The following is a 14,547-nucleotide window of genomic DNA, read 5'->3' as shown; positions in this document are numbered from 1 at the left end:
GCGCCAGAATTCTTTGTAACGTCCCTACTCACCCGTCGCAAGAGAGTCGTTCTTCCTTCACCTCGCCCCATCTGTTTAACGTTCCGTCCCTTCTCGTCACAAAACGTGGATTCGGACCATTTCATTTCTCTCATTTAAGATGTATCAGGATTCCAGGAAGAGACCACGCAGGATGTATTAGATCCAGAGGGTCACAAGTTGTAACTTCATTATTTTTCTCCTATTTCCAACTATATACTTTGCGTATATCTATAGACATCAATGGGCCAACTTCCAGTTTTGTGGTCACAAATTTAATTTACTCCGTTGTACGTAAAGAGTACCTTATAGATACAGTTCAAAAAATTTTAATATCCTTCATCACGAAAAGGTTGACAGCTTTCCTTTTCATCATTAGCATGGTCTGAATTGTGGTTCAAATTACATTTCAAGCCATATACGTTTATATTTGTGAATGTTACGTATACGTAACTTACATGTACTTCTTATTCTGGTACACTTCTAACACCTTTGGCCCATTGCGTCTTAGATGTAAGGCTGGACTGCCAGAACTAAGTGGACGTTTTCATCTTTCTTAGGTCTTTTATGCCGCCCTGGATCAGATCTACCATGGGAAGCACCCCCTGACGGCATCGACCACAGACATTCTCAGGGAAACCCAGGAGAAATTTTATGGCTTACCATACGTTCCAAATACCGTGAGTCTCGCATTTTGATCCTGCCGTGTGCCGTCGAATGGTTCAGCAAGTGTCTCCGTCAGAGGGAGTAGGTTGTGGTCCCTTACCCCTTGCAGAACCTGAAATCGCTACATTTATGCCGAGGTTTTGTATGGGGCAAATGCTAGCAGTTGCCTGGCTCATTTAATATCTCTAGCCATCCATTGATAATGCTTATTTTCTTCCTGCTAGCAATGTGTTTCTGGATGCCTGGGAAGGTAAGCGGTGAAAAAGGTCATTGGAGTTAGTCTATAGTTCTTTTTTGTCATTTTCCTACAATGAGAAGAACGGTTAGCGATACGAGACGAATGTGATTATCAGCCCCTAATCACTTTCACTGCAAAGGGAATTGACATTTATTGAGTACCTTGTTTGCATCAGGGATTATGATAGAAGTTTTGCGTATCTTCTCTCATTTAGTGTGGTCTGTCAGCATAGAAGGCAGGGTATTGTTACCATTTATTGAGAACGCGGTGCCAGACTCCAGCTGGCTGCTTTGCAAGAGAACCTCTGATTTCACTGTCATAGTGCTTAGGCAGAAAAGAGACTTTATGCAATCTCATCACTGAAAGATACAAGGGTATATCTGGTTTCAGGTAAGTTGGATCTGGTTAGTGCTTACAAAATACCGTTCGAAAAGTTTCTCTTTCTTTCCATTTCTCAGGCTTGTCCTTCTTGGGGTTCATTTCGTCCTCAGGCGGGCTGCCCTGACTAGGTGGGGTGGTGGCTGCCGGGAGGACCTGGTTTAGATCGTCCCGGCTTAGCCAGTCTGATAGAGAGCACATTTGGAGGCGCTCTGTGATCTGTACACTGCCGAACACGTGTTGTTACAGTATTGGGTGCCAGCACCCGTGCTAAGAGGCTCGTCAGTGAACCGTAATTGTCCAGGGGATGTTCAGGTCCTGACACCCAAACATACATTGGAATAGTTCGAATTTACCACACAAGTAAAGTAATAGCGTATTTTATCATCATAATACTTCTTATCAATAGTTTTGGTCGTCTGGATGCTTAATCATCTGCTCCAGTATATAATGCTAGGCATACTACGTACCTGTTTTTGACTTTATGTGTAATTTACCGTTCTAATGCTGTGTATTATTGAGCCCTGGATTGTCTGTGTTAGTGAAAATTTGTGGCAATGGGAATATTCATCAGTGGAACAAACCATAACAGTTGCCTAGATTTAATAGCTTTTTCCAGTTTGCAGAACACTGCCTGATTCATGTGCTGTTGTGCTCGTGTGTTTTTTGTGCTCATTTTTCAGTCTTTGCTTAGTTTTATTTATTTTTTATAGTTTGTTTATTTTGAAACAGAGTGTGCACAAGCAGGGGAGGGACAGAGACGGTGGGGGTGAGGGGGAGAGAGAGAGAGAGAGAGAGAGAGAGAGAGAGAGAGAATGAATGAATATCCTAAGCAGGCTTTGCACTGTCAGCAGCTCGGAGCCCAACACTGGTCTTGAACTCATGAACCGTGAGATCATGACCTGAGCTGAAACCAAGAGTCAGATGCTTAACCGACTGAGCCACCCAGGCGCCCTATTCTTTGCTTAGTTTACAGATGGATGTGATGTGAACTCCATGTAGTTATAACGTGATCAGTAAGTGATTAAATCATCGGAAGGCAAAAATTAGGAGGAAGTGGGAAGCTTTCTAAAGCTGCAGAACTTGAGCTTGGCCGAGCTGCTTCCTCTGCCTTTCTTTATCTCCAGTTGTATGGTGACGTACCTGTACCTGTCCTTAGAAGAGAACCCAAACTTTCTACCGTCCAGATTCCTCTGCGTGATGATGAAATATACAAAGATGAAGTAACAGTGGCAAACAAATTCTGAATCAACTATCAGTAAATTGTTTGAATTTAAAAGAAAGGATGATGTTATTAAGCCCACTATCCTTGTCCTACTTCCTTTTGAGAAAATACAGAGACTTATCTCTTCACTGGGATTGTCTCCCTTGTTCATTGGCAGTAGCTATGGCTCTTTGAGTACATTGTATTTTGTTTGTTTGTTTGTGTTTTGTTTTGTTTTTAAATTTTATTTTAGACAGGGAGAGAACATGAGCAAGGGAAAGGGACAGAAGGAGAGAGAGAGAATCCGACAAACCATGAGGTCATGATCTGAGCCAATACCAAGAATCAGACACTCAACTGACTGAGCCACCCAGGCGCCCCAAAGATACTCTTAACTATAGAGAACAAACTGAGAGTTGCTGGAGGTGAGGTGGGAGGAGGAGGGGCTAAATGGGTGATGGACATTAAGGAGGGCACTTGTGATGAGCACTGGGTGTTATATGTAAGTGATGAATCACTAAATTCTACTCCTGTTAACTAACTAGAATTTAATAAAAACTTGGAACATTAAGGGTGCCTGGGTGGCTCAGTCGGTTGGGCATCTGACTTTGGCTCAGGTCATGATCTCACGCTCGTGGGCTCGAGCCCCGCGTCGGGCTCTGTGCTGACAGCTCGGGGCCTGGAGCCTGCTTCGGATTCTGTGTCTCCCTCTCTCTCTGCCCTTCCCCCACTCACACTCTGTCTCTCTCTCAAAAATAAATCATCGTTAAAAAAAACAAAAACCTCGAAACATAAAAAAATAATAATAACTGGAAGGTTTATAGCAGCACATTTGTAAAAGTGGAAAAAAAAGGAAGAGGTGGGATTCGGGAAAGAACCCAAGTGACTGTCAGTGGAAAAAATGGATAAATAATCTGTGCCATATTCATTGTCTGGAATTCATGCAGCTGAAACTGAGGGGCACAGATGATGGACTTCTCACAGGTAAACACATACGCAGTAAAACTCTAACGAAAAGTGAAGGAACAGTAAACACAAGATTCAGAGGGTGCTAACCTCTGGATCAAGGAATGGGATTATACACGCCTGGAAGTGTCTTGTTTCTTAAACTGATAGTGCATATAACCTTGATAGTTTTGTCATTCTCCTTATCTTAGTTTATAGAAATAGTAGAAAACTGGTACGTGGAAAAGATTTCTCTACGTTAAGAGGTTATTTTGGCTGCGCCATATGTGGTGAAGAATGGATTTAGGGGGAACAGTTGGGAAATTATTCAGGTGCTGGGGTAGAGCGGGTAGCTCGCACCAGGGAAGTAGCTGTGGAGGTGGAAAGATTGAACTGGGTGTGAGAACAGTGTAGAAGGCAGGCTCCATGAGGCGCAGTGGTCGGCTGGACGCGGAGGTCACGGGGTGGAGAATGAGTGTGAGTTCGTCACGAGCATTGACCCGGGAGGGGGACTTGAGAGCATCCCGCCATGCAGGCTGGAAGAGGGATGGTTTCCCTACAAACTTATCTCTAGGGATGTTTCTCTGCAGTGAATCCTTTTGTTCCCTCCAATGAAACCATGAGAACAGGAGAATATAATTTGAACACCAACCTACAGAGTATTCATAATGTTGATAGAACTGCACAGATTATATGCATGTAGTGTGGCCTAAACTTTTAGACGGTGATTATGTATGTGTCTGTATTAGTGTCTCTCCAAGCGCATTAATACCTTGAGAATAAAGTGTCCCATCAGCTACGTTTGAGGAATACTTGTTTAAATAATGTCGAGCGGGCTTCTCAGGATCTGTGATGTGCTAATGAACATTGAGTCTCTTGTGCTTTGTTTGAAAGCTTACTAATGACCACAGAACTCTGCCTGGTTCATTTCTAGACATCAGCCCCGTGTAGATCATGTTTTGGCAAACTCTGCTCTTCTGATACGCGATTATTGAACACGGGCAGCTCCATCCGTATCCCGCAATAAATAACGGGTGCTTATTTTTCGAGTGAACAGACTTATTACATCAGCAATTTATTGATACTTATGACCTAGCTCTAGTGCTGTATATAATGTATAGAGAAATGTAATTTGTAATTTTCTTGCTATTCTAACAGTAGTTTGCTAGGGGCCCAAAAGCTGGTTGTAAACAGAGCAGTTTTACAGCGTATCCAACGGGCTAGTCTTGTACCGTTACCGCTTTTATTCTATTTGGAGCCTGATGTTTGGTTTTGATATTAATGACCATCTCTTCTCAGAACATTCTGTTCCTAGATGATTGTGTATCACCTCCATTATTTACTCAGAGAGTGGAAGATGCTGCATTTTTATTTTTATAGGATTCCAAGTTTATGTTTTTACACTGTCTCTCATCCCTCTGAAGCAGTTGAGAGGCAGTCATGTCTGGGAGCGTCTGGGTCAAAACCTATCTCTAGCCTTGTGACCGTTCGGTTCTGTCCTTGTGAGTATTTTTCAAGTTCAAAGCATGAACAACGGACTCTGCTGACAGACCGCAGTTTTCCAAGATTTGTTAACGACTCATTTGTATCTCGCTCGGTTGAACTACCTTTGTGGACTTTGTTGGTGAAGCCGTGTCTCACACGCAGCTATCCTGGGAATAAAAGAATTCTCTGAATAAATCTTGCCGCCAGTGAGGCCTTCTTTGTCCTTTACCACCTCATGTTGAAAACAGTGATGAGTACAGAATAAGAAAGTCCTGAGCACCTGAAAACGTCACAATAAGTATATCTGAGGAGATTGTCTTTCTTGTCCATTCATAATTTAAAGTTTGCTATCTTGAATAAAGCTAAAATATACAAGACTTATTCTAGGAAAGCACTTACTGGGATTGAATGACATGTTGATATCCGCTCATTATTCTTGTTAGAACAAACGCCAACAAAGAATGTGAAAAGAAAGGACGCCTGGGTGGCTCAGTCGGTTGAGCATCCAACTCTTGATTTTGGTTCAGGTCATGATCCCAGGGTCGAGGGATCGAGTCCCATATCAGGCTCCATGCTGACCGTGGAGCCTAAGATATTCCCTCCCCTCCCTCCCTCCCTCCCTCCCTCCCTCCCCCTCTCTCTCTCTCTGTCTCTCTTCCCCCTCCCCTCCTGACTCTCTCCCTCCCTCCCCCCTCCCTCTCTGTCTCCCTCCCCCTCCCTCTGCCCCTCTCCTCTGCTCATGCTCTCTCTCTCTCTCTCTCTCTAAAAAAAAATTTAGGGGGGTGCCTGGGTGGCTCAGTTAAGTGTCCGACTCTTGATTTTGGCTCAGGTCATTTTCTCATAGTTTAATGAGTTCTAGTCCCATGTCGGGCTCTGCACTGACAGCACAGAGCCTGCTTGAAATTCTCCGTTTCTCTTTGCCCCTCCCCTGCTTGCACTCTCTCTTTCTAAAAAAAAAAAAAAAAAAAAAAATTAGTTAAAATTAGTTTTAGTTAAAATTAGTTTTTAGTTAAAATACAGATACAGATACAGATGGAGCTATAAGCTATGATCACAGACTGCACTGAGCAGGGAGAATTTGCTGAGTAAGATGAAGGGAAATTTAGAAGACAACTGAGGGGAATATTTAAGCAGTGGGCACACAGTGGATCAGCCAGTGCGGTTGGATAAGGTCTTCTAATTGGAGCAGCTTTTTTTTTTTTTCTAATGTTTGTTTATTTTTGAGAGAGAGAGAGAGAGACAGACAGAGCACAAGTGGAGGAGGAGGGCCAGAGAGAGAGGGAGACACAGAATCCAAAGCAGGCTCCAGGCTCTGAGTTGTCAGCACAGAGCCCGATGCCGGGCTGGAACTCATGACCTGTGGGACAGTGCCCTGAGCTGAAGTCATACGCTTAACCGACTGAGCCACCCAGCCCCCCCCCCCCCCACCCCGAACAGCTTTTTTTCAAGTACCAGCAAAAACCAAAATTTTAAACGTACTATTTTCCGTTTCTGCTACTATTAAAACAGTATAACGCTCTGCTCTTTTCTATTATTTTAGGGTTACGTTGACTGTAGTAGCTTAGAACATGCTTTATAGAACATCTATTTTGGGTGTGTGTTCTGCATTCCCAAATAAACAGGCTAATAAATGAACTTTTAGCATACAGTTTATGTGTAACTTGAGGGCTTCCCTTCCTGAAATTGCTCAATTTCTAGAGCGATTCTTACCCTGACATTGCTGATGTCATGACAATACCTGGAAAGGAAAGTAACGTGTAATTTACCAGTTGGGAGATGGTGTGCAACCAGTGGTAAACCCACTTGTTTGCACAGCGGGCTCATCCCAGACAAACTTTCAAACTGACCTGTTAACCATGTGGAAGGACATGGAATCGACACAGTGGGAGAGTGCAGAGAGATTTTGAGAGTCCTTTTACCGTGTTTATTTTACTGTATGGAGTTTTTTTTTTTTTTTTTTTAAGTCTCAAAAAGAAGAAAAATAAGCAGAAACACAATGAGAAAACGGCCTTGCTACACACGGTTTGGGTGTGAAGACTGATTTATTGCCATTAGAGTTCATTCTCTTTCCTGTTTACTTGATAGGCAGTCTCGAAGGGCTTCTTTCTTCAAAATAAGTAAGTGAGTGAGTCGGTATATTTGTGTAGAAATCCCTGTGGATAGCTGACACTTGTGCGTTCAGATTAAAAATCATGTTTAAAAATGTCCAATTTTAAGTGTATACTTCAGAAGTTTCCAGAGGAGATTACATAATTGTAATTTAAAATTATATTACAGCTTAGTGACCTCACATAGACTCACGTGTTCATGATTTTATTTTAAAAGCTTTAATTTTTAGAAAAATTGGTAAATCATGACAGTAAGAAATAATCGCCCTCATAAGCGATTTCTACCATCTCGATTAAAATGGCAGTCACATTTTTTTCCGGTTACTTTTAAAGTAAGGCCGATAAGAGAAACTGGTCATATGGGGGGCTTTATTTAGAAATCTGAGGTCTGCTTTCGACCTGTTCTTAACCTCACACCTGTTCAGAGGTTGGTTTAAAGAATGGCATAAAGGTCTCTTTTTTTTAATGTGGGGGAAAAAAAAAGTACTGCCTGAAAACAATAGAAGTAGAGCCCCCGAGTGGTTGAAAGTTCATCATTCTCTCTCCAGAGACTTCAACCTCATTTATTTAATAAACATCTTCATTCCTCCTATTTAGTTTTTTTTTCTTCTTCTTCCTGGGGAAGCAGTTCTATTTCCTCCCTTTTCTTACGCGCTACCTCTTTTGCAAGTGGAAAAACAGTTCCAGAAAGTGAAGGTATCAGCCAGGTATCACACTAGTGTGGAGTATTTGTTGTTGCTAAGCAAATGTTAGATTAAACAAAACAATATTTATTTTTTGCTTATCTGGAATACAAAGACCATGTGGTGCGTATCTAAAAAAAACCTAAGTAGTTAATTGCGTGTTAAATTCCTTTCCTCTTTGGCTGCATAAACAACTGAGAAAATATTTACCTTCTCTGTCATGCTGGATTTATTTACGACTTTGTAACTAAAACACAGAAGTGTTATAAATTGAAACTTTAATCTCACGATTGACTCATTTTCTAAAAATTTGTATGGTTTCAGTCTGTGGGACAGCTGCAACTCTAGATTTCACTGATTTAAAACACGGGGAAATTATAGGACTACCCGGGTTGTTTTTATAATAGAGCTCTTTGGGCCAAGTCACCAGCTTTCATTTCTGTCTTGGTTTTCACGAATAGAGCTATACTTTTTTTGTTTTTTTTGACCCCCTGCAAATTTACATGGGTTAGATATAATGAAATGAAAATCCAGGATATTAGGAGTTTTTCCTATACCAAGTAAACTGTATATTTTAAATGATGCACATGTGTCTTTTAGATTTTAGGCAGTTTATGTTTCAGGAAGTGGCTTCTCTGGTGATTCTCTAAGTAAATTATGTTCTCATCCATGGCAAATATGAGCTGTGAGCAGGACGCGGGGACCTCACTATTATTCATAGAATGACAGTACCCAGAGGGGCTTGCTACAATGCCTTTTTACCTCTGTGCCTTGTGACCAACAGAGAAGCCAAGGGCAACATTAGTAAGGTAAGGAAGGCTCCCCTTGAGTGATATTAATTTTACGTTTTAATTATATTTTGAGTAGGAAGCAGTATATGCACATGCCTGAAAACCGTAAGATGTAAAAACGTGAAAGGGTCCATGTGTAACGTCCCTCCTGTGCTCCCGTCCCCCTGGCCGTGCTCCCGTCCCCCTGGCCCTCCGCCTCTGTCCATAGGGGTCCCTGGTGTTCCTGTTGTCTCTCACATACTGACCTGGAGTGGAAATCACTTCTGTGAGACATAAAGATACATCGAATCCGCAGTCTCAGTGACGACCTTCCCTCACCGCGTCTCCTGCCCTGTCTCCCAGATGGGTGGACGCTAGCCTGGGCAGTTACAGTTCTCTTAACGAGTGTCCCCTTACCGACTTTCCCTCTCTCAAATCCACACAGCTATCTGGGAGATCTTTTCTAAATGCGCATTCGCTTATAACACCCCTTCCCTTAAAACCCCTCAGTGCCTTCCACTGCTCTTGAGCCAAAGGCCGAAGACCTTTGCCGCCCACGGGTTCCTGTGGGGCCTGGTCAGCCCAGCCTTGTCCAGCTGAACACAGCCCCTCTTTGGCTTCAGGTTCTTGGCACTCACTTCCCTCTGCCTGGAGCACGTTCTCCTGTCTTCTCACTCTGCTCTGCTGGGAATGTCACTCCCCCAGAGCTCGCCGGTTCCTCTGTCGCCCACCCTCACAGAACCCAGTTCTTTCCCTGCGTGTCGGTCATCCCGGTTCCTGATTTCTCGAGGTCATTTGATTACTTTCTGTCTTCCCGAGGGGAGTGACGTTCACATAGCAGCAGGGCCCATTTCTATCCGTTCATGATTCCTTCAGGTCACCTGTGCATGGTAGTGCCCGACAAATGTTAATAGAAGGTGTTTTGTTTTGTTACCGTCTTATTGAGGCGGAACTTACATGAGATACACAAATCTTAGTGCACAGCTCCAGGAAATCTTACATCGGTGTATACCTGTCTCATTGCTACCCAGGTCAAGATATACACCGTTTTCAGCACCTGCTTCTAGGAGGCCCCTGCAACCTGCCAGTCAGTATTCCTTCAACATACTTTCCCCACAAGGTAACCACCAGCTTTGCCTGTTTCGAACCTGAGCTAAGTACCACCGTGTGTTAGGTACTCTTTTGAGTGTAGCGTCTTCTATACGGCATCGTGTCTGCGAGATCCGTGCATCTTGTTGCCTGGTTTAGTGACCTATTCTTTTCCATCGCTTTGAAGTATTCCATTTTTAATATGCCGCAACGTACTAATGTGTTCCACTATTGACTGACATTTGAGTTACTTCCCTTCTGGGGTTATTGTGAATAAAGTTCCTGCGAATATTCATGTATATATCTTTTGATAGACGCAAGCATTCGTGTCTGTTGAGTATGTAGCTAGGAGTAATTTGGGGGATACTTTAGCTTTACTGCAGCTCCCGCCAAACAGTTTTTCAAAATAATTCTGCGGGGTTTGCACACCAACAGGCAATGTTCGGATGCACCGTTTGTTCCACGTCCTGTCCAATACTTGATATTGTCAGTCCTTTTAATTTTAGCCACTTTGGGAGTACGGAGCCATATCACATTGTGGTTTTAATGTGTTCTTTTCTCATGACTAAGAACTCCGGGCACTTCTTCTTATATTTATGGGCCGCTTGAATGTCCTCTTTGTGTAAGCATTTTGGCTCGGATGTGGATGAGTAGGAAGCCATCTGAAGGTTTCAGGTAGAGGTCAGATAGAATTTGGAGTATAAGAGAGGGAGAAGAGTCAAGAGTGATTGCGAGGGTTTTGGCCCAAGTGGCCAAAAGGAAAGCGTTGCCTTTAACGTGGAGAGGAGACTGTGGGAAGGCTAGGTCCTTGGGGCAATCAGGAAACCGGTTTTAGGAATACTAAGTATGAGATGCCACTAGTCAAACGAGAAGTTGTCACGTAGGCTGGTGGATATACAAGTCCGAAGTTCAGAGGAGCAGTCTGTGCTGGAGATAGGGATTTGCATTTATCCACACATAGATTATATCAAAGCCAACGGACTGGGTGAGATCACCCTTAGGAGTGATGAGCCCTGGGCCATCATTTAAAGGGCTGGAAAATGAGGAAGGACCAACAAAGAAAGAGAGAAACCAATGAGTTAGGAGGGAAATATAAGAGCGCACTGTCCTGGAAACCAGTGGTCTCATTTGGAACGTATGGCAGTTGGATGGGGTAAGCTCAAAACCAGTCGCACTGAAGAGCCTGGGAGTTGATGAACGGGGAGTAGGAAATGTGACACGGGTTCACATTAGTTTGCAAATGGACGGGCAGCGTTTCTGTTTGTTTATTTGTTCCTGGGACTCTGCGTGGGGGCGGGGCCGGGACGCCCATTCACTTTGGTACTGAAGCTAAGAAGCTTTCCAAACTTTGGAGTTGTGTTATAGGGACAGAAGAGGGAAGATTAAGTAATTTACCCAAGATGTTCCAAGCAAGAGTAGTGTACATGTTGCGTCACTTTATGCATATTTACTGTCGTGAAATAAGTACCAGATGGAGCCAACACGTAAATAGAAAAAAATAAGCCCTTATCTGCCTCCTTTTAGCTCCTCTTATCTTCTCTTTCGTTTAGAGAAGGATAGTAGGTTAAAAAGAGATGGAAGAAATTACAAATGAAAATACAGATGAATGGATTTGACCACAAAAATTTTAATTTCTCTCAGGAAATATGAATAAAATTCACAGACAAGCATACCGGTTTTCAAAAATTGCAACACTTAATGACAAATGGTTTATATTGTTGCTGCATAAAGAGCGCATACAAATACAAATAAAAAACGGGCAGAACAACAACAACAACAAAATCCCAACACTCCCCCCAAAGGAAAATAGGCATAGAAGTCAGTCACAAAAGAAGACAATGCAAATAGTTAATATAGATCTACAAAAAAATTGTTTGACTTTCTTGGTGCGCAAAAGTATGCAAATGGAAATAACAGCAAAATGACACGTTCACTTATCATGTGACTCCACATTCTATTAAAAGACAACACTAGTGATTGTATTGATACACCGATGTAGATATTTTTATTTTTGTTTCTAGGAGGAGGAATGGGTTTGGCAGGAGGGATCAAGAACATGGAAGTCTACAAAAGCCATTAATGTAGCCCTGAGGAATTTATTCTGAAGATATACATAGAAAACCCAATAAAGCTGGACACCTGATAATTAGCACATCTACAAGAAATTGGAGTCCAACATTGGAGGAAAGGTTAAGCAAACCGTATCGCACCCTGTGCTTGTCATTAGGCCTGCCCACTTAGCACTGTGCTATCTCTGACATGTGGTAGAATTGCACATCTTTGCTCTGTGCAGTTAGTTGTGGCCACGTGACTTGATCTGGCCAAAGAAATCGGGCAGAAGTGACGGGGCTCATTGCTGGGCTGCAGCAGTTAAGAGCCACTGCGCACTTGTCCACATTTCCTCCCTGTTGGCCCAGCAACCAATGACCTTCCGGGTGGTGGAGACTCAGAAAGCCTGGGTGCCTAAGTGCTGCTGACGTGAGAGGAGTCCGCTCACCTGAGAGAGATGTGTCGTCTGCTCAAGGAACAGATCTTTGCTGTTGGAAGCCACTGAGACGGTAGGATTCATGTTACTGCCATCGTCACTTAGTATATCCTGACTCGTAGAGGCCACACGATGAAGTAATATACAGCCGTTAACGTTCACAAAGAATTCTTAATATCAGGTTAGTGAAAAGCATCTAATAAAATCATAGATAGTGTGATTTTTGTCTTTTGAAAACCTAAGGGAGCTTTCACATTAACAACTGTTTATCACAGTCACGGATTACGGGTGAGTGTCAATTTCCTTTTTGTATTTTTCATTCCGATTTTTCTTTAAGGAGCACAGACTCCTTGTAAAGTTGGAAGGGCAGACACGCACACACACAGACACACATAGCTTCAGTTGGCTTCCAGTGACACAGGCGTTCATTCAGTTCTTTCTGTGCCATTGAAGACATAAAGGCCATTGAAATGTCAGTGACCATATGGCCCTTCCTTTCCTCAGAGCCCAGCTGAGAGGAAGGAGCAGGGCCGAGCCTGGATTAGGTTCAGAAGAGAAGCTCCTTCTCCCCATGGCTTGAGTTCTGGATATAAAATTCACCACACCTGAGCCTGAATACTTTCCCTCCCTTCTTCGAGAGATCTTGGAGGTTGGGAATGCAGACTCTCTTGTCCCGGAAAAGGTACATTCTAAAAGAGATGACTTTCGAGGTGATGCCCAGCGTCTTCACAGCACCGAGCAGTTTTTCACTGCAGGGTACTGTGCGAAAGTACCATGGCAGAGAACGTAAAAGAGAAAGTGTGTTCTTCACCTGGACAAAAGTTACACGGACGTTAATAAATGAAAATGAATGGATTTCTTTGCAACCGAGTCCGTAATGTGATTCTCTTACTTTCCCAGATCACCTTGAAGTCCCAGGTGTCTTTACTAGGATTAAATTCAATCCTCGATAAAATGTAGTTTAGACTTGGCTCATTCTTGTTCATCATCTTCCACGGGCCTTTCTTGCTGTGTGCCAGGCACAATGTGTTGATCCTACGTGCAGAGCAGACAGTAGGCTGGACTCCTATCTACGTGCCAAACTGAGGCCTCCCCCGCGCCCGCCCCTTGTGTTTTCCCAGGCTCCGTCTGGTATTCACCCTTTCTCCTCTTGCTCTGAGACTGTGCCCCAGAACCCTAACTCCTATCCCTAGCTCTTGTTCAAGGTTCCGAACCCAGTTTTCGATATTGTAGAAGAACTACAGTTAACTATGGATGTGTACGTCTTGTCCATTTGACTATTGTAGCCTTAAAATAAATCCCTAAGGGTGAAATTGCCAGAAGATACGTGTAGAGTTTATGTTCTGGTACACGTCGCAAAGTTAAAATCCAGATGGCTTTTCCTTGATGACCCCAGTTATGGATTTGATTTTAGTTTTTGCCAATCTGATAGACCACACATACTTTAATTTATTTCTGCTTGCAATTCTTTTATTACCGGTGAAACCAACAGCTTCGCCTGTGGTGTCTTACCATCCAGTAGGAATTGGATTTTGTCTATTTTTGTCATTTTCCCATCTTTACGTTCATCTTTTTGTTACTCGTTTTCATAGGGTCGTCAGCTTTTTAGTCTTTTTGTCATAATTTTGTCCTCCCATTTTGTTATTTATCTTTCAGCTTCTTTTATGATTTTTTTTAACACTTAGAAGGTTTTATGTTTGTTACTTAGCTTGATGGCAGTAAATGTTGTTTTGAGTTAAATCTTTTAGACTTTTCTTTCAGTTTTTTGTCAGCCTTCAAGAGAGCTTTCTGGCCTGACTGCATTCAACTTTCTGTCCACATTTTCTTCTCGTACTCTTGTGGTTTTATTTTTCATGTTTCAATCTTTGACTGTTTAAGTTTGTGGCAGTGTTAAGGGATGAGATTGGAACCGGCTTTCGTTTCTCTAGTTGGTTTTTGAATAACCTGTTTTTCCCTACTGACTTGAAAAGATGCCCTCTGTGAGATGCGAAGTTTTCCTGCACGACAAGGTTTGTTTCTAGGCTTTCCATTTCAGGGGTTCTTGCCCAGACTGGATAATCATTTGTGGAAGTTTGGGTGTTTGTTGTTGGTTGTTTATTAATAGAGATGCCTTTGTTCCTCTATTTACGTCATCTACCTATTCCCGTCACCGTGTTGCACGTTTCTAACATTCTTACTGGAAGTCTCTCCTGTATCTTATTACATGAATTCCTGTTTTAAGATTTTTTTTCTGTTGTGAATGGATATTATATATCCCCCAGCACCTTTTTCCAGCTAGTCTCCATTGGTACATAGAAGTTATTTATTTTCGTTTTTTACTTTTGTGGCTGACAGTCTTGATGAACAACTGACTGTTTTCAATACTTATTTACCAGGTTTTAGGGATTTTCCAGATATGTTTCTATATATGTTTATCTATTTATCTACATCTATATAGACATAGACAGATATACATATAGATACATATTTATATAGATA

The 14,547-nt window shown here is 42.5% G+C and overlaps 1 protein-coding gene across 2 annotated transcripts in view; it reads left to right on the top strand.

Annotated features, from left to right (window-relative positions):
- MIPEP (mitochondrial intermediate peptidase) overlaps positions 1-14,547 on the top strand; it is a 164,957-nt gene that overhangs the window by 93,374 nt on the left and 57,036 nt on the right. For both annotated transcript variants that reach the window (XM_049646712.1, XM_049646711.1), the window contains exon 16: positions 579-698. In XM_049646712.1, coding sequence (XP_049502669.1) covers positions 579-698 — 120 coding nt within the window. The remainder of the gene's footprint in view (positions 1-578; positions 699-14,547) is intronic.

Source organism: Panthera uncia, assembly GCF_023721935.1.
Source record: "Panthera uncia isolate 11264 chromosome A1 unlocalized genomic scaffold, Puncia_PCG_1.0 HiC_scaffold_16, whole genome shotgun sequence".
Taxonomy (NCBI): domain Eukaryota; kingdom Metazoa; phylum Chordata; class Mammalia; order Carnivora; family Felidae; genus Panthera; species Panthera uncia.
The sequence above is the reverse complement of the archived record's forward strand: the minus strand, read 5'-3'. Positions and strand labels throughout refer to the sequence as shown.